Source organism: Leptonychotes weddellii, chromosome 3 (genome assembly GCF_054177405.1).
Source record: "Leptonychotes weddellii isolate Sample4059 chromosome 3, ASM5417740v2, whole genome shotgun sequence".
Classification (NCBI taxonomy): Eukaryota; Metazoa; Chordata; class Mammalia; order Carnivora; family Phocidae; genus Leptonychotes; species Leptonychotes weddellii.
The window spans coordinates 12178589-12199341 of NC_138371.1; the positions used below are offsets into that span (position 1 = coordinate 12178589).

Genomic DNA, 20753 nt, shown 5'->3' on the forward strand with positions numbered 1-20753 from the left:
TTCGTCTCCCCCTCCGATTCCCCCCCTTCATTTTTCCCTTCCTGCTATCTTCTTCTTCTCTTTTTAACATATAATGTATTATTTGTTTCAGAGGTACAGGTCGGTGATTCACAGTCTTACACAATTCACAGCGCTCACCATAGCACATACCCTCCCCAATGTCTATCACCCAGCCACCCCATCTCTCCCACCCCCCACCACTCCAGCAACCTAAGAGATATATTTCTACTCTCAAGAAGCTTGTATTCTAGACAAAGGTAAGGGGCATTCATTCCAAGAGAAAGAAGATCAAAGATTAAATGATATGCCCTAGGCAGGTACTTAGGTTTCCAAGAACCTCAGCTCCTTGGAGGGCTGGCTCCAATCCTACCTCTGCCGCCATCTTGACCAGGGTCCAGCCAAGTTCCCCTTCCTGTCGCTTCAGTTCACCCAGCTCTGAAATGATCTGATCGCCTATCTTTCCCCAAGGGAACAGGGACAGGCCCCTCAGGATGCCAGCTGGGGGAACGCAGAGCTTCCTGCTTGCTTCCAGGAGCACCTGGGGCTCACCACTCCTTCTTCCTGCATAATGTGTTAACCCAGGTAAACCCCAAGGATTTGGACCCCAAGTATGCCTACATCCAGGTGACCTATGTCACGCCGTTCTTTGAGGAAAAGGAAATCGAGGACCGGAAGACGGATTTCGAAATGCACCACAACATCAACCGCTTCGTCTTCGAGACGCCCTTCACACTGTCGGGCAAGAAGCACGGCGGGGTGGAGGAGCAGTGCAAGCGGCGCACGGTCCTGACCAGTAAGTGCCGGCCGCCGTGCGCATCCCTCTCTTCCGCGGGCCTACTGGCTCTCGCGGGGTTTCAGGCTGGCCGACAAGTACCCAGGACTTGCTAACAGAAATGTTTGCCGGGAAGCCCTGCTTTCCCCTCCCTTGGGAAGTCGAGAAGAGACATTCTCAGTAGAGTTACTTGATGCACCTCTTCCCTTTAGACGTTCCCACCGTCAAGGTCATGGTGTCCGCGTCCTGGGAACTTCCCGCTGCTCTCTCCCCGAGCCTGCCCCTAGTTACTTCAGGGTTAGCAGCTCACAGAATTGTGTGCTTTGGGGCCAGCTTCTAAACCACTCTGGAATTCAGGCTTCTCGTCTGTAAACTGAAGGCAGGGGATGACCTCCCACATCCCTTCCAATACCGTCTAGATCTGTTCTATGAGCTAGTCCTCCTTTCGCGCATTCAGCAAACATGCCATGAGGGCCTGCGAGGTGCTGGGCACTCTTCTGGGAATTTAAATAAATGAACCACGAGTCTTGCTCTCAAGGTGGTCATGGTCTGGTAGGAGAAAGCCAAGTAAAGCAAGAAATCCAGGTGAGCATAGCATGAGAAAGAAAATGGGAAGGCATGGGAAATCGGCCTGGGGTGGGGTAGGGGGGCTCCTAAAGCAGACCAAAGAGAAAGATGAGCAAAGGTGTTCTGGATGAATCTTGAGAGATGAGCAGTCCTGGATTGTGCCATAGATACAAGAATAGCAGTGACCCAAATCATAGGAAACATTCATCTTCGGTAAACTCTTCCAGAACATTTATCATCAAAAAGTTAGAACAAAACTATTATATTATAAGCTATTGAGTATACATTTAAGCATTATTTAGTGTGGTTTAGTATTGTTTTTATTTGAATTATAAGTGGGGGGCGGAGCTATAATCTTTCCAGTGTTTTGAGACTCGAAAGGCCTTAACCCAGCCCAGAGATGAGGATTTGTTGGCTAGCTGAATGTGGAAAAGCAAGCCAGGCGACAGTAGCTGGGCCCAAAGCTAAGAGATGTGAGACACCATGATACACTGGAGGAAAATAACTCACATATACAGAAACCATGCAGGGTGGAAGGTGCTGTGTGCAAAAAAAAAAAAAAAGAATATCGTCTAGACCTTCAGGGGCACCCCGGACTCACTAACCCTCAACCTTTACATTCTCCTGCATTGCTTTTGTGCAGCGAGTCACTTGTTCCCATATGTGAAGAAGAGAATACAAGTCATAAGCCAGTCGAGCACAGAACTGAATCCTATCGAAGTGGCGATTGATGAGATGTCCAAGAAAGTTTCTGAGCTTAACCAGCTTTGCACGATGGACGAGGTGGACATGATCAGACTGCAGCTCAAAGTCCAAGGAAGTGTCAGCGTGAAGGTAGGCACGTTCAGAGTGGAGACGCACTTGGTATAAAGTGGAACCTGGTATAAAATGCCCTAGAAATTTTTTACAAAGGGGATAAGAGACACTGTTCTCTGTATGCTACCATCCAGCTACTTTATCTGAGTCTTTAAAATCTTGTTTCGCTGTAAATACACATGGATGGTGCCAAACACCAAGAGATAAACTTTTTTTTTTTTTAGCCGAAATAAAATTTCTTCATCCTCAATCCTCCTCTCCCATCTTCTCTGGATAAACTACGTTCTATATTCTAAAATCTAACCAATGAATTAATTAATTGTTAATAATAATCAATTATTATTAATTGAATAATAAATATGGCTCTCCCATAAATATCTGTCAGTAAGAGCCTTATGAAAGTGTTCAAAAACAAAATTTTTAAAAATGTGTATTAGTTCATAAGATGTGTGTTGGTATTTATCTGACTATCAGAGGCCTGAGAAGAAGCAGATGGCCTGCTCGCAGTGGGTGATTAAAGAAAATATAACAAACAGACTGTTTGCAAAAGCATAAGCAGTATTTAGGAAAACCAACAAGGTGGGCGCAGAAGCTAGCAAGAATGTTACCCCCTGAACACTGAGGGGAGAGAAGAGTGAATGGAAGCACAGAGAGAGCTGGGAGAGCCAGCTGCTGAGACAGACAGGCATGCCTCTGCTAGGAATAGAGGACCACAAGGAGGAAACCCTGGGGCCAAAAAGACCCTGACCAGCTGGGACTAGGGAGAGACAGGTGAGGCACTTACCTTGGGCACAGAATTTAAGTGGGCATCAAAAGAGTCAGTACCCAAGATAAAATAATATTAATGCAGTATTTTTTAAAAATAAAAAAATAATGCCAAAAATTTATAATGAACCAAGTGTTCACATTTTATATAAAGGCAGGCCAGTAACCATGCCATGTGGAACTACACTGGAGCCCAAGGCAAAAGGAAGAATCGGTAATGCTCATCCTGATATTGACCTGCTACCTCCCTCTCGTTTTTCCCCCATGGCTGACTCAAAATAGTAATAATAATAAATCTTTTAAAGCCAGAAGGCAAAAGAATCATTGCTATACTCCAGACAAAACAGCTTCATTCAGCACATAGCTGTGTCGAGGAAAGTGGACTCTGGATCTGGAGAAGCAGAGGAGAGTATCCATAACATTTACTCATCCTACCATGCGGGCGATCCCTGGCCCCCAAGGGCTTGTGAAGACAGCTCCAATACAGTATTAGCTTCTTTCTGTGACCTTATTCCTTCCAAGCCCCACAGTCACAGTAAAAGGCTATAAACTCTAAAGAATATGGACTCCTTCACGAGTGTGAGCCTACTCATGTGTGTGCGCGTGAACGGGACCTGGCATTGTGCATTCATTCAGCAAATCTGATAAATTCATCCTCCGGACAGAATCTAGGCCGGACTGCCAAATGCAATACAGCCAACCAGTGTTTCCTGGGATGGCGCATACACCATCACCACCGTGGAATGTCTCTTACTAATAGATCCGCGTTTACTGTCAGGTGAATAGAAAAAAAAAAAAAAGTAGCACATCAAACAGTTGATTTCACAGATGTTAAAATAAAATGTATTTCGGTAAATAAAAATGAGTCTAGTTTTCAAAGACAGTGCAAAAATAACGGGGCAAGCTGAGTGCAGATATGACAAAAATGTGAAACTATGGGCAAGTGACAGTTTGCGAAGGGTGACCGTGGAGTACAGCTCTCAGATGCGTCCTTCCGGAGCTTACTGACTCCTGAGTCGGGGGACAGCAGGTAAGAGAGCACATCAGTAGATCACCGGGCTCTGTGAGAGGATTTGGGTGCTGTGGGAGAGATGGCATCCTCCTCAGCCAATTCTCTTCTCCCCAATAGGTTAATGCTGGGCCAATGGCCTACGCACGAGCTTTTCTTGAAGAAACCAATGCAAAGAGGTACCCTGACAACCAAGTAAAACTTTTGAAGGAAATCTTCAGGTAAGTTTTTCTGTGTTGGAATGTTCTGGAGCGCCTTCAGGCAGGAGCCTCCTGAGCTCACCTCCTCCAGGGAGCAGACTCTCTCCGCAGCCTGACTTGGAGCCGCCCCTGTCTACAGCTGATTGGTAATTTGTTTTTTGCTGTCACTAAAGGCAGTTTGCAGATGCGTGTGGGCAGGCCCTTGATGTGAACGAGCGGCTCATCAAGGAGGATCAGCTGGAGTACCAGGAAGAACTGAGGTCCCATTATAAGGACATGCTCAGTGAACTCTCCACAATCATGAATGAGCAGGTAAGACTTGGCTTGAGGTGGCCCAAGCTGCCGGTGCATAGAAACTGTTCATTCTATCCCCAGTGCCAGAAGGACTGTAGACGTCTCTTCTCTTACATGAACACCATGAGCGTGGAGTTGCTCACTCCTCCATGTACAACACCCTTTGCCTCTCAAAGCAGCAATCAGGTTGGGGAAAAAAATCCATAGAAAAAAAAAAGATGAGAATCCAGGTAATTTCCAACGTTTTCAGGTATGTTTATCCAAACCATATGAGCAGTTGGTTTTCTAGAATAGATAGAACCTTTTAGACACCAAGGAACACTGGGTGACATTCCACTAGGTTTGCTGCCACTCCTTGTCACCCCTGATGTAGGACCTCACAAGGCCCTGGCTGTGAGGTGCAGCTCCACAGTCTGCCACCAGGGGTCTCTGCACCATACTCAGGAAGAACACCAGGTCTAGGGTCACGGCTTTGTAAGGACGAGACTGCATCTACCCAGGCTGGGAATTCCTGAAGATGTGCAGAATTGGGTAAAACTTAATCCTCTACGCCACCAGCATATCATCCATGCATCCAGCATGTTCCATAAGGCTGTGCACAAAATCTGGATATTCATTAATCACAGTACTTTTTGAGTTGCTGAGAATCAAGTGGTCAAAATCCAAGGACCACTCTTTGGCTTCCCAGCACCCATCAACTCTCGCACTCGACCTGGACATCTTACTACCCATGGTCTCCTCCAGGAGTAAGATGTGCTCTTTACAGAATAATTGAGCAGGAAAATTTGAATAATCTAACAGTGCCTCATGCATAGTAGCCACTCATTAAAAATTAGTAGCCCTTCGTTTCTTTAAAGGGCCTAGCACTATCAACACTATTCACAAAGCATGAAATATATCCCATGCGTGTTTTCTTCCAAGGGCATTTCTCATTGTTTCTCTTTTCTTCTTTTCCATCTCCTTTTACTCACATTTTAAACTCTCCAAAGTAGCTAGAGGAAGAAGTTGGTTAATTGATTTATGTTGGAGATCATTAATCTCCCTGGATAGGGTTCCTCAATGAGGGATTGTTATTAGTGGTTTGGGATCATGAAGGGGTGATGGGAATTAAAAACTCAAGAGAGATGCCTCGATTGCATGGGGGTAATCATACATGTGAGAGTGAAACAAAAAGAACAAGCGATGGATCTTAAAGTTGGAAAAGGTGGTGAAGAAATGCTTGTTTCCAACTGTAAATTGCATCTGACCTTGAAACTTCAGGCGAAAAAATGCTTTTCTCTTTTTTTCCTGGCAGCTCTGTCGCGGTCCATGTCTGTACAGCTTCTGTTCCTCTGTGTCTAGTATTTCCCTCAGTACTATAAGCAAAAGTGGTATGTTTTTCTTTCCTTATGTCTACACTGTCCTTTGTGGCCTTTTGGTCTGCCTCTCTCTTCCTAGTTGTTCATATTCCCCCAGACACCTCCATAGTGGGGCTAGTGTTGTCTGAGTGTTTATTTAATTAGAACAACTTTATTTCCATTCAAGATAGGCTGATATGAAAAAGAAAAAAAAAAGCCTGCTGATTAAAGTTAAAAACTTACCTTTTATTTTTTTTAAGTAGGCTCCATGCCCAACATGGGGCTTTAACTCACAATCTTGTAATTGAGAGTTGCATGATCTACCAACTGAGCCAAACAGACACCCCAACAACTTAGCTTTTAAAAAGAAAATTCGTACTCTACCAATTTGTAAAATGTATTTGAGGTCAGTTGTATCCAAACCAAAGATTCAGTATACCTCAAATTGCAACAACAACAAAACAAAACAAAACAACAACAACAAAAATCTTTCACACAAAGATAAGAACCAGCTGATTAGGAGGAGAGAAAACTAATTTTTTTCCAGGAAAAAATTCCTTTACTAAAAAAAGCAAAGTTTGACTTTGTGTTCCTGGCAACTGATACAAAGAAAAGAAACGGATACAAAGAAACTGATACAAAGAAAAGAAACGGATGGATTGCACAGATCTTATTATTCAGTAAAAAACAGATCTGTTGGCAGGAAAGATAAACTTTCTCCTAGTCCTGAGGATTTGTCACATCGGTATTTATATATGGGACAATGACAACAACATACATAATAACTTCAAAAAAAGTTTTCCTTAAAAATTATTTACTCTATTATACGGGCATTCCACATTTCCACCTTAGATTAAAATTAGGACAAAGTATTAACTACTACCTCTGTAAAAGAGATTCCAGAGGAGAAACTAGTTAATAATCATCAATCATAAGTGTAAGTTTGTCCATAGCAAAACTGTAAGATACTAGAGTGAAATTAGCTATTTTCTTGACAACCATTGATAAGTGTTATTCATTGGTTGTAATGAACAACTTCCTGAAATCAGAAAGAGCTAACCAATGATTAAGATCTGTAAAGTCCCTAGTATTTTTAAAAATGGGTGTTGTCTCAGTTCAGCTTTACAACAACAACAAAAAATTGTTTGCTTCTTTTCTCAATTTTATTAATGAAAAGGAATCTGGCCGTAATGGTTGGGTTCCTCTAGTGGAGGGAAACATAGTCAAATTTTAGCACAATCTTGTAATGCATGAATACATTCACATACCTTTATACTCATGACATGTTCTGGCAAAAAAGTTACATATATACTTACAGTGAAGAGAGAAATTCTACTTGTAAAAATAGAAATAGTGTTAGAATAGATAGACGTAGAAATTTTTTAAAAATAGGAATAGAATTAATTATGCAATTTGCTCCAGGAGTGTCCAGAAAAGTCATAGCTAAGAGGATATCCTGAAGCCACCTGCTTGGTGAAAGAAACTTCAGTATATGGAAAGAGATGGAATAGGATAAAGTGGATGCTAGTGTGTAAAATGGAGATATTGGGAGGAAGCAGTTGGGGTGGCTAAAGTGACAGGCAAACAACTACCTTATATTATAGGCAGCCAGAATACCACACTAGTTTATATGTAGCCAAAAACATAAAAGCCTCCTTTGATGGAGGCCAAAATGGCGATACATGTAAATAACTGGATGAAACGTAAATATAAGACGATCACTTGGAGTCTGTTTCAGCACTAACGCTGATAACATAGCGAAATCAATGGCAGTAACGAATCTTAAATATAAAATACAGAGAAAGGATCGGATCCACACTGTTATGGTGCCAAGCAGGCAAGACGCAAAGGCATATCACTCTGGGAGTTTCAGATACTCTGTGGACACATTATTTCCCAAATTATTTAAGCAGAACTTGTGGCATTGATCGTAAGGAGAATTTATTGGCAGTCTAGGATACCCAGATGCTTCGTGCTCCGTGCAAATAGAACTGTTAATCTGTCTTGGAGGAGGGTTAAAGCTAAACCATAGCAAAATGTCAAGTAAGCGGGAGAATCTTCACAGCCAGAAATTTGAAATATTCATTAAGTCTCTTCTTTACAGAGATACACTTTAGAGATGCCTGGGGTTTCTACTGTTGTTATCGTATTTACATACCATTATTTGCACCTATATGACAGGAAGGTATCATTTAGACATGTTAATATTATTTTCAAAGTAAAGTCAGGTCAAGGTGTATTTTTTTCTTATATTTCCATTAATGCACACATTTAAATGAGCCTTCAGGTGTTTCACCTTTTGGGTATTTTGACACTATAAATTGTAAACCTCTAGAATAAAATGAAATTCTGGAATTACTCAGCTACAATCATAAAGTCCTTATTTATAAATTTATATCTGGTAGTTGAAGAGTACTGCAAAGCTATTTTAAAACTTGCCAAAATGCTTCTGACCTGGGCTTGGAAAAAAATTCCAGAACTACTCTGATAAGCTCATTTTCAACAACTCACAGTGTCCCTATGGGGAAGAAAGAAAGCACTGCTCTGGGTTTTAATTTTGTGCTTGGCAATATTAACATGAACCTCTGTATTTTCGTTTTGTTTTGTTGTGTTGCGTTTCATCCTGTGAAGATTACGTACAGGGACGACCTGTCAAAGCGCGGAGCGGAACGAACCTGCCCTCCAGTCATTAGCAGAGTGGCTCCGGCTCTGCCCACCGTCTCCATCTCAGCCAGTGAGGAAGTTTGAGGGGGGGTCTGCTGCATCAGACACACCTCGAAGGGAACCTTCTGAATTTGCCGCTCAACTCGGGGAAGAGAAAGATTTAATTTATTTGAAGTTTTTATAGTGTTAATAATTTTTTACCTCGCCAGCTTGAGAATTTTGCCAGCCTCCAGTTTTGCACATTTCTTATGATTTTTTTTTCTTGAGCAACGTTGATCAAGCCAAGCTGAATATTTGCCATGAAACTCCAATGAATGTGTAGCTCAAAAGCAAACCCTAAGTTTGCTGTCAGTTACAATATGTTCAATGCCAAGTCCTAGTACACATTTTAAAGGTCAAAGTGAATGTTTTTGTAACATTTAAGCACATTTCAAATGTAAATAGAAGATTGTAAAATATATGGTTTTTACCAAATTTAAAAGAACCTTTTTAGTTAATACTTATGACAGTGCTAAAATTGTATGAATAACATTTCAGATACCATTATATTAAAATATTTGTGTATGTGTACAAAAGTGTTGATAAATACTAATCTTTAAAGTTTGTGGAGTTTCTTTATTTGTAATATATGTGCTCTTAAAAGCAAAAGTGAAATTATGTAAGTATTTTGTTGTTAATAGAAATAAAAAATACAGTTACTTTGCATTTGGTTCCCTCTTAAAGAGTGGGTGAGTTGCTACGAAAAGTGGTTCATCGGACTGGACGTCTGCTGAAAGCAATCCTACACTCACTACGTATGGTGCCTCTTTAGGACTTTAAGAAAAGGACTCCCTCGGCTGGGCAGTTCCTCCAAAGATCAACTAGACAGGCCAGAGGTTTCCAAATCTGCATTAGTAGAATGACTGGGGAAGACAAAATGAATCAGAATCTTGAGGGTTGTGGTATTTAATAGGGCTCTTCACAAATATTCCATATAAACTCATGGTAGGATTGCATGTTCCTGCCTCTTTTGAAGTTAGACTCAGCCATGTCACTTGCTTTTGAAATGTGAGCAGAAGTGACATATGTTATTTTCAAGCAGGTACTTAAAAGCCAGTAAGTGGCTCTGCCCAGTCCCTTCACTGAAGCACTCACATGGAAATGAAGCCTCTATCAGTCTGAGTCCCCGAGTGACCACAGTGAGCGTAAACACACACACACACACACACACACACCACCATCACCCCTCCCCACTAACCTTGTCAACATAGTCTGAGTAATAAGTACATTTGGTTGTATTAAGGTCCCAAGATTCAGGGACTGTTTGTTACTACAATATTATGAGCTCATCCTGGATGAATCGTGACTGATGCTCAACCATGTTTGGGAACCACTAACACATTCCACCTCTCTCCCCCAGCCAACACCGGCAACTGTGCAGCTGAACTGAGCTGCCCCCAGATGCAGAAGGCAAGCTCTGGAATTAGCATTTTATATTCACACTCAGCAGCCATTCCAAAGGTCCAGCCTCCAATCAGGAGACTTTGGCTGAGTTCATCTTTCTCCTTCAAAAGTCCATTAGCCAGTGTCCACAGAGGGCCACAAAGGAAGGTAGAGCTTACAACACATATTTAAATACTATGAACACAGAAGTGATAAAATGATATTTTAGATGAAAACTCTGATCACTCGAGATTCATGTAACTGCTCTTTTCTCAAATAAAGTCCACTGCTTTATTAAAAAAAAAAAAAAAAGCCCTGTGATGAGCTGACCTCTGATTCAAAGTATCACTCCCAGCTTCATTCTGATTCCAGCTCTCTGGGTATATGTCTGGCTGGGTTAGAATTTTGGTCCTCTCATCTAATTTCCTCATCATTACTGTCCCAAGAACTCAGGAAGACTCTGCCCCTGCTACTGTTCCCACCCAATTCCCAGCTTTAGTTTCAAGTCCTTAAGCCCATCCCAACCCATCCATCCCCCTTTCCCAAGGACACTGTCAGCAATGGCCTCCCTGTCCAAATCTGAAAATAAAATCTCTAAGGAAGTAATCGAAAATAATGGATCTTTGGGGCACCTGGATGGCTAGTCCATTAAGTGTTCCAACTCTTGATTTCTACTCAGGTCATGATCTTGGGGTCCTGGGATCGAGCCCCCCAGAGGCTCTGAGTTCAGCAGAGAGTCTGCTTGAGGATCCTCTCCCCTTCGGTCTGTCCCTCCCCCCTTACGCTTGTGCATGTGCACTCTCTCTCTCTCAAATAAATAAATCTTTAAAAAAAATAGATATTTTTACTCTTGTTAAATGCCAAATATTCTATGCACAAGCAGCAGTATGTTCAATGACTTCACTGTGGTTTTCCCCAAAGTAGTTCCTAGATCAAGTAGTTGAAGATTTTTTTTTTTTTTGAGAGAAAGTGTGAGAGGGAGAGAGAGAGGCAGACTCCCCACTGAGCAGGGTACCCAATCTGGGGCTAGATCCCAGGATCCCAAGATCATGACCTGAGCCAAAGGCAGACACTCAACCGACTGAGTCGCCCAGGCACCCCATAGAGCAAGTAACTTAAAAACAATTGCTCTAGAAACAATGAACTGAGACCACTCTGCCTTAACAGCATCGAAACTCACCCTGCACAATCCCAGAGCCTTGTATTCCTTCCTTCTTTAGACCAGATGCATCAAACTGGCTTCTCAGAGACTGAAGCCAGCACACACATGTTTTATCTGTGGCACACAGTGTCTTTAGGTTTTTTCAATTAGATATCAACCCTTAAATAATCAGAGACATAGAAAATTCCAGCTTCTTGGCATCTGTTAAAAAATCAGGCTCTCTGGCAATGCTGGATTCACATTCCCACATGACAACAATCAGTTAAAACTGAGGCACTGTTGACCCTTTACATGTGCCTTCCAGCTTGCCAGCATTTGCACCAGGCCCTAAATGACTTATGCCAGATCAGTCCTCTTATTTATATTTTCTGCCTAGACCTAGGAATGTGCAGACCCCTGTTAGACAAGCTTTTTATATGTAAGCATAGTGATCACTAGATGTGGACAGCAGATCATCTGTTTCAGAATTGGGCAGGACACAATTTAAAATGCGTATTTCCGAGCTCCATCAAACCTTCTGAAATAGAAACCCCTAGGAGCCATATCCAGCTCCTTGTGATTCTTAAGCATACCGGGGTATAAAACTCTACTGAGTCCTCTAATTAACTACCCCTAAAAATGTACTTTGCAGAAGATGATGTCTTGTAAACCAGTGACCTGATTTTCAGTTGCCAAGACACTGAATTCTTATTTTATATTCTTTTTATCTTTATATAACTTTTCTCAAAACAATCTACAGCATTTTACCCAAACTAATAACTCCTCAAAATAGGCTCAGTAAAGAAAAAAAAATGATCATAAATTTCACAGTTCTACAAATGGAAAGAATAAAAATAAAACAAGTGGCATCATTTTCATTATTTACCCTGGAAAGTATCCAACACAGAATATGTGGAGCTAGTGCTTGGGCTCAGTCCTGGCTCTGTCCACCATCCATTCATCATCCCACTCAGTAGCTAACTCTCTTTCCATTCTCATTTTATAGTGCGAAATTCCCAGCCTGTAAAAAAAAAAAATCAACGTGTCCTTGCATTTTTTATAATAATCACCTTACAAACAAGTGCCCGTTATTCAAACCCCCACAGTATGTCCCTATTTTAACTGTTCTCTTTCATTTAGAAACCAATATAAATGGGTCAATTAGCCTTTTTCCTTCAGAATGACATATGGTTTCCTGAAAAATGGAGAACAGGTTACAGGGAAGTATCAGCTTTCAAAACCCTGGACCCTGCTCTGCAAGATTTTACCATACTTGTAGACTGACTTTTCATCTTATAGTATAGTTGAACTCCAGAAATATAAAAAGAAAAGATATACATATATATATATGTATATATATATATATATATAGTCAGTACTCTTATGACCAGTTAGGAAATGAAACAAATTTGAAAACAAATGTGACAAATGATCCCAAATCACATTTTAAATTTGTTCATATTACAAGTGGTCCCATATCCTCCACTCCTACATTTGTATCAGTGAGAAATTGTGTATATTTAAAAATAGATATTATATGCTGAAATGTGATATTTTGTTCGGAAAATGATGACGTACAGGCATGACTAATGTTCAAGATTCTCTGCAGGAAGCCCCTGGCCCTCCTCCTAGTTTCTTATCCTGCCTGTTTTCCTACACATACCCTTCACTTAGAGCCACAGTGTTCTGCTCACTTGGGAAAAAAAAAAGAAACCTATCTTGTGCCTCCTTCTGACAGAGAGATCCTTTCCCTTTTCTCCAACCACACAAATCCAACCCATAGACATCAGGACTAGATGAATTCATACCTGTGGCAGATGCTTTGATAGTATACCAGCTCCATCCTTGAGGACTGAGACACCCATTCAGCCAGCTGCTGATACTCCTGGCAGCTAAAGGCTCTCAACTGAGTCTCTCTGGCCCAAGGTCACATCACCGCCCAGAGGAAGCTTACACTCAATGATTGGTTGATGGTGGAAACTGCAAAGGCCTGGCTTCCTTGGCCCAATTCAAGACAACTCTGAAAGGCCACCTCAGCTCCCCAGCTCCTAAATGAGAGGCCATTTGCAACTACATCACAGCTGAGCAACCCCCTCTGCCCACTCACCCTCTGAAGAGGATTTCCAAGAGGCACTGATTCTCAATACATTTCCTGCATGTACACCTCCACATAGACTCTGTTTCTTTGGGAATGGATCAAGTCAACAGCTTCCCAGAAGCTTTGCTTATAATCCTTATTCATCTGGATTTTCTCATCCTCTGCCCTTCATTGGCCATATTACCTTTAATCTCCCATTTTCCTTTTCTTAATTGTGTTGTCAGTTATCATTTCATGTGTCCCTGTGTTCTTCCCAACCATGTCATGCCTTCCTTGAAGGCACATTGTGTTTTAATCTTCTTTGTGGTCTTGGCAGTTCAAATTACTGACCTGAACTTCAGAGTTCTGGAGCCCAGTTCTCAAACTTCTGTTGGGATGAAGCAGTTCCAGAAAAAATGCTAGGGCAGGGAATGGGGAGCAGAGGGACAAAGAGCAGATTGTGGAAAGATGGGTTTGAGGCCAGAAGTCATTGTAGAAATGAGTGTCTTCAAATCTCTTTTTTAAGGGAATATTTTTTAAAATATCAGAGTTTACTGCTTTCTGGTTTCTTTTCAGTTCTCAGCCTCAGCAGGGATTTGCTACTAAAGTATTTGGCACTAAATACATATACACATAGGAACAAATTTAGGCAAAATTATTAATGACATGATGTTTTCATTTGGAAGCTTCCCAGCTCATCTTTGCTTCCAGTTCCCTTAGATTCCCATGCCCTCCCCATCAGTCATTCACCCAATGTTGCCTCACTGTAGTCTCTACACTAGCCCTCCACCCAGCCCTATCTTCCTGAGGTAGAAAACCCACACCTTCCCTGTCTGTGTTTGCCTTCTTTCCAAATGGGTTCCGATTCAAATGCCAATTCCGATCAAAGGTAGGTTGTTGCCTGGAATGCTGGGTTGGGGAGGATTATGTGAGGCCAGCTCTGCTCCCAGAAGGTATGAGCCACTAGCTACGTGCTGGGCATGGGAGCTAGGAATGGCAGCCTACCTGCTGTGTCTTTGCCATCCGTGAGTGAACCCCGCTCAAAGGCTAACATCAAGTTATCTCAAGCTATAGTGCCACTGACTGATTTTAGGTGAGAGTGCTATGGTTTCCTAGGAAAATTAATATCCTCCAACAACAATCTTTAACCCAAGAAAGTGAAATTCTAATTGTTGGAACTGTAGGTCTTCAGATATTCTACCACTAAAGCTCCCCCTCAACCCACATCCCTCTCTGCCATGTCACTGCGTAGACAGTCATCTCTTCCATGTAGGCTGAACTCATCCCTGAACATATTCAGTTAAATCAGATCTAGGTGAAACGGTACATGAGTTACAAAGAACCATACCTGCTAATTGCCTGAAGCCTCAACTAGGTATATCTTTGGGACAATCACTTAGACTCTTAAGAGAAAGACATGATTACCCCAAGCAAGTTGTTATGAAAGTTGAAGAATAAAACAGATGTGTGGGTACTTTGTTGAGTGTTATACATATATGTCTTATGCTAGTCACTAATTGAAAATTGTCAATTATCAATCCTACCAACTCACTCCATCTTCCCGCCTCATCCCAGTGCAATCGGTATCTGATTCTTCTGATTCTCAGACAACATTCAAGGTATGATGGTTATTGAGAGGGTCACAGGTGGATAATGCCAATGAAGAAGCTTGAAAACAAGAGAGAGTTTATGGGGGATACTGACTTTTTAAGAGGGTGAAAAGGAGTTTAAGACATCATAAGAGCTGACATTTGAGACTCCCCTTGACATGTCCTTTGCAGCTCCACCATGGTTATGTCCTGAGAATAATGAGAATATCCATGGTCTACTTAAAGAACACAGTCCCATCCTGGCCAGGAGCACATTTGCCTGAGACAGATCATGCTAAGTGTTGATTTGCCTATGGGCACAGGAGAGAAGCAGCTATGATTGGGGAGCAGATAGGCAGATAAACAAGTTTGGGTTCAAAACCTGGGTGATTAGGTGTTATGAGTAAATTACTGAGATGAGAAGACATCAATCAAAGAGAGAAATTCCCATGAAAGCTCTAAACTCTTTTGCCTTCCCCTTGCCCCTTGATATTACTGTAGGGAATGCATGTGCTTGGGGATGGAAAGGAAAGGAAGAATAATTTGATAGAATGATCATAAATCACAAGTCTCAAGAGAAATGCTATAGTGAGCACATAAAGTTGATCTTACAGGAATAAGGAGTGAAAGATAGATCAAAACATGCCCAAATGGGGTTCATGAAGGTCACTTGGAGAAGGTAATGGTGATTAAGCTTGAGTAATTGCACAAAGGTTTACAAAGAATAGCTTTAAATAACACTAATGTCAAGGATTCTCCAGAGGAATCTGCTTGCAATTTTCTTACATCATTAATATTAATATCCAACTGTAAAGTCATTGTTTCTCGGATATATTCCTAATGTATAAAGGATATTTGCTTTTGAAGCTGATGACTGTATTCATCATAAGCACTACAACTGTAACTACTAAACCCAGTTTTTAAGTTATAAATAAGATAGTGAGTGATAGCTGCAGGATATTTTATTGAACAGAATGGCTCACTGACCAAGGAAGTTTGTTCCATAATACTGGCATGGAGGTTAGTAAGTTCCTTTTGGACTTCTAAGAGACTCGTCTTGTGCAATGATATTTTTCCCTTTGAATGAGCAATTTAAAAATAAAATAAAATCATGGTAAAGTTCTAGAAACCAATTTAAATCATTTTTTTAAAACAAGGAATGTTTACTTTTTAAGAAAAGTCAAGTAAACGAGAAATCTAGCCAGGAAGGCTCTGGAGTGTTCTTTGAAAATATTTCCTAGCTGTGACCCAAGGCCATGGCAGAGGCCTTTTTACCACCTTAGCTCAAAAATATCCCATTGGATCCAGAGAGTCAAATGGCCCATCACATTCTGTGGAGTGGTTTTCAAAGTTCAGACTCCTGAACAGCTGAGCAAAGTAGACATTGACTCTCTTAGGTTTATTGAATTAGTTATTCCTAAGCTAGAGGACTGGGGAAGTGCCTGGCCCCTCACTCTGCCTTTAACATTTAGAAGAGCTGAAAATAGGATTCCTTTCTAGAAAGAAACTGTTCCCATCAGGATTTTAAGCTTGAGAGTTGCAAATGATGATGCAAAACAATCTTTCCTCTACCTTTAAGGGGCCTTGGTTCAGATACCACGGATATTTATAGTTACTGCTGGACAAAGTGGAGAAAAAACAATAACAGGCTTATGAAACCAGTATTCACTGCCTCCTAGAGTGTAATTGGCTTGTGTAACTGTGCTAACAGAGCTTCTCTCCCCGTCTTTTTTTCCTATGTTACTGTTGGTCCTGCTTGGAATGAGTCAGAGCCCCAAGAGGGGATGGGTAGGTTCCACTCCCCAGAAATGGGGATTTCCTAACATCATACATTTGGCAAGAAGGAAATGAGATGTTTAAAAAATGCATGAAACACAAATGAGTCTAGTCCAGCAAAGTAAGCCAACACTTCCCTGACTCCCAGGCAGATCACCAGCCCTCCGGAGTCTGAGGTTTTCCATTTGCAAAAGCTCCCATACGATGAGGCATCTGTTTGTTGCTGGAGGATATCATGGCAACATTATTTTATACCTCTCAAAATAACTTCCATTTGGCATTATTCATAAGTACATCATTAGAAGTTGGATTTTCAAATCAAGCTATCAGTAAGATAACAAGATGCCTTAATTTGAAGAATGGGTTTTAATGTTTTGGTTACTATCGATTTTTCTAGTCCCATCAAACGTGCAGCTTTTCTACTCCTTTCAAGACAAACTGAGAAAGAGTGACTTTGGCAAAAAGACAGGGCTCCCATAGGACTCTGCAGCTGCAATCCATTCTCTCTTCTGGAAGCCATAGAAATAACTCATGGTTGGAGTTACTGAAAATTGTTCCAGGCTTTCACCTCAGAAATAGCCTTGAGTGCAGTGAAAACTATGCTTTACTTTCTAATTCATTTCATCCCTTCATCGGAATTAGCAACTTCTTAGATTATGTATTTATCATATCATATCAGATGATGTGTTCTTCGAAGTCTAAAGGTTAGCATATTCTCCTTTTTTAAATTAAGAAGTGACATTCTCCTTGTCAGAATTCCCCACTTATATTTTCTGTACATGACATCTTAACATTTGAATATGCAATTAAAATCAGATCTGAAAGACTTCCTATGGCAATCTATTGCCATTGGTCAAGGACAAACACCTTCTCCTGGTCTCACACAGCTAAGATGTTGCACGGTTCAAGAGAAATGAAAAGAGAACTTCATAGAAGGAGACAGAAAACAAATAGCTGAATCGAAGCATGAAGATAAAGATGACATCTTGCATGCTTCCGCAGTCGAGAGTCCTAGCGAAGTCCATGGCATAAAGAAGGGTCTCGATCAACTCGCTGGATGCATGGGTGAATGAATGAATGAATGAATGAAACAAAAAAGCTATCAAAGTTAGACTTCCTTGAGCAATTTCTTACCCACTAATGACTCTAATTTTCCATTCGAGGGGGAAAGTATTAAATCGGAATGGCAGAGTGGTTTTAGCCTGGGCTTTCGAGCAGATCTAAAACCCCAGCTCCACCACTAATCACCTGTGTGATGTTGTGTGAGTATCTTTACTGAGCCTCAGCTTCTTTGTCTATAAAATGGTCATGATGAATACACTGATTTCATGGGGTTCTGAAGAGGAATAAGTGAAATAAAGAACAGAGGGGCGCCTAGGTGGCTCAGTCGTTAAGCGTCTGCCTTCGGCTCAGGTCATGATCCCAGGGTCCTGGGATCGAGCCCCGCATCGGGCTCCCTGCTCTGCGGGAAGCCTGCTTCTCCCTCTGCCACTCCCCCTGCTTGTGTTTCCTCTCTTACTATGTCTCTCTCTGTCAAATAAATAAATTCTAAAAAAAAAAAAAAAAGAAAGAAAGAAAGAAAGAACAGAAACAGTAGCACACAGCCTGGGAATAAGAAGCCCTGTGGGATGCCTGGGTGGCTCAGTTGGCTAAGCGACTGCCTTCGGCTCAGGTCATGATCCTGGAGTCCCGCCCAGGATGGAGTCCCGCATCGGGCTCCCCGCTCAGCGGGGAGTCTGCTTCTCCCTCTGACCCTCCCCTCCCTCATGTGCGCTCTCTCTCTCTCTCTCATTTTCTTTCTCTCAAATAAATAGAATCTTGGAAAAAGAAGAAAAAAAAATAAAGAAGCCCTTGATATCTGTGAGCTAGAATTTCCGGAGAGAAAAAGAGAACTTAAAATTCATTTAAGCCCCCATCATTGTTACTAGCATCATGAGGCAATTTCTAACAAATGTACTCCTATGAAGAGAGAGGTCTCTTCTGGTCACCTCTGGCACTTAACCACTTAACTTTTATCTAATCCTTTGAGGTATGACCAAATGAAATGTTGGAGGGTATTAAAAGATTTTGGCTAAAGACAAATTCCTTTGCAGTAAATTCAACTTTAAATCAAACTTCTAGAATACAACTGTACTAAAAAATTTGGCAAATAAACATTTCAATACACAACTTCAGTGCAGTACTTTTTTGAAATGCCCATTGTCTCAAGGATCAATGAAGATCTATAAACTGCAAGATAACTATTAAGTATCTGGTTTACGGCTATGGACTTATGGACTTTAAGTTGCAAGAAATAGCTTAAGAAAAACAGAAGTACTGGTTTACCTAACAAAAAATTTCAGTGGCAGAGCTGGTTTCTAAGATGCCTAGATCTTCAGGACTCTATCACACTTCAGCTCTCAGTTCTGACTTTCTTTTTATTGGCTTATTCTGAGGCAATCTTTTCTTACATGGCTGCAAAGTTAGTCACTAACAGATCCAAGACTACAGTTTACCAGCTTAAAAAATGAATGTAAAGAAAGCACTTTTTCCCAGATATGATATATCAGATTATCATTCAATAAATATCTCCCCTTTGACTTTCATGAGTGCTTTCGATATCGGCATTGGCCATGTGATTTGCTTTGGCTGATGGAATATTAATAGATATGACTGACATGGGTAAGAGCTGCAAAAAGCTTAGCCACTCTTGCATTCTGCCTTCATTATTAAAGGACTGTATTTTGAGTTGAGTAGCCATTGGAGCAGGGAGAATGAAAGACACATGGAGCAGAGCTGGACTGAACCTACAGCTTGGAGCCAAGTCCAGCCAAACAGACTCAAACAGTCAAATACCTGCCAGTCATCACAGTTATCACCTGCATAAAAGAGAAATCAATACATATTTTTGCATGCAACTAAGATTTGGGGTAGTCATTCACACAGCATTTATGAGGCATCAGCTAACTCATGCATGTGAAATTCCAAGATAATTCTCAGGTTTTAATCTCATTAGATCAGATCAGTCGTTCTCAAAGTGTGGTCATCAGCATCTCCTAGAAGCAGCACCAGCATTACTTGGGAACTTACTTAAAATGGGTAGGTCCCATCCCAGACCTACAGAATCATAAACTCTAAGGGAGGGACCAGCAAGTTCTGTTTTAACAAGCGCTCCAAGTGATTCAGATTCACCATAAAGCTTGAAAATCACTGACCTAGATCATATGTCCATCCTTAAACCAATCATAATGCATAAATGACAAGGCCTGGAGCTGGAGTGTGGATCAGCAACACCAGAATTATCTAAACCAGTGGGGGTGGGCGTGAGAATATGCATTTCTAAAAAGTTCCCAGATGATGCTGTTGCTGCAGTCTGGGGAGCACACTTGAAGAATCGCTGTTCCAGGCCAAGAGAGCAACAGGAGTGGCTCACTGGGAAATCAACATTCTATTAACAAAAGAAGGAAACAAAAGAAGTATACCAGGCAGGGAATAGATGTCAATCACAGCCACATTCTTATTAAAAGAAAAGAGTTCTTATGGAAGAGATCAGACAACCCCCAGTATTCTCCAACAATTCTGCAGGGACAGGGAAATCTGAAGCCAAAAAAAGGAATCTCATCTGTCTTTTAGTTCATGAAGTTGATTGAGACATAAACTGATTTTTTTTGTCTCTTCAATTTTGCTGAAATTCAATACAGATCTGAGAAATCAAATAAAAGACAGCAGTTTTTGTTACAAAAAGCTATGTATCATTTCCAAATGTGATGTGAGTTGTCACACAAATCTTTCCTAGTACAGTTCACCAAAGATAAATATAGTGCTTAAAGAGACAGTGTCTATACATCAAACAATTGAGTCATTTTGATCCATTCTAGTGAAACCAAGTTTCAAGCTTATAATTTTGAGCAATCCAAGGTACAAAATAAAGTCACAGACTCTGGTTATTGCTGCTATTTTTAATATGTTCTTGAAATCTGGAAATCAATGAATTTTAGAACTCGAAGAACCTTAAAGATCATTTAACCCACATATTGCAAACCACCAGACCATTGACCACATCCCACCCAGAAATGTGCTTTATTTGCCTACACAGCAGTGTTTTCCTTTTAATTAAAATTATTGCCGGACTATTGGTGCAACCGCTGTGGAAAGCAGTATAGAATTTCTTCAAAAAACTAAAAATAGACTTACCATATGATCCAGTAATTCCACTACTGAGTATTTACCCAAAGAAAACAAAAACACTAATTTGAAAAGGTATATGCACCCCTATGGTTTACTGCAACATTATTAACAATAGCCAAGCTATGGAAGCAATCCAAGGATCTTTCCATAGATAAAT

The 20753-nt window shown here is 41.0% G+C and overlaps 1 protein-coding gene across 1 annotated transcript in view; it reads left to right on the forward strand.

Annotated features, from left to right (window-relative positions):
• Nucleotides 1-9129, forward strand: part of DOCK10 (dedicator of cytokinesis 10) — a 246400-nt gene extending 237271 nt beyond the window's left edge. Inside the window, exons 49-53 of the mRNA XM_081815303.1 lie at nucleotides 583-793; nucleotides 1983-2173; nucleotides 4050-4150; nucleotides 4303-4441; nucleotides 8392-9129. Coding sequence (XP_081671429.1) covers nucleotides 583-793; nucleotides 1983-2173; nucleotides 4050-4150; nucleotides 4303-4441; nucleotides 8392-8508 — 759 coding nt within the window. The 3' untranslated portion in view covers nucleotides 8509-9129. The remainder of the gene's footprint in view (nucleotides 1-582; nucleotides 794-1982; nucleotides 2174-4049; nucleotides 4151-4302; nucleotides 4442-8391) is intronic.
• The last annotated feature ends 11624 nt before the right edge of the window (nucleotides 9130-20753 follow it).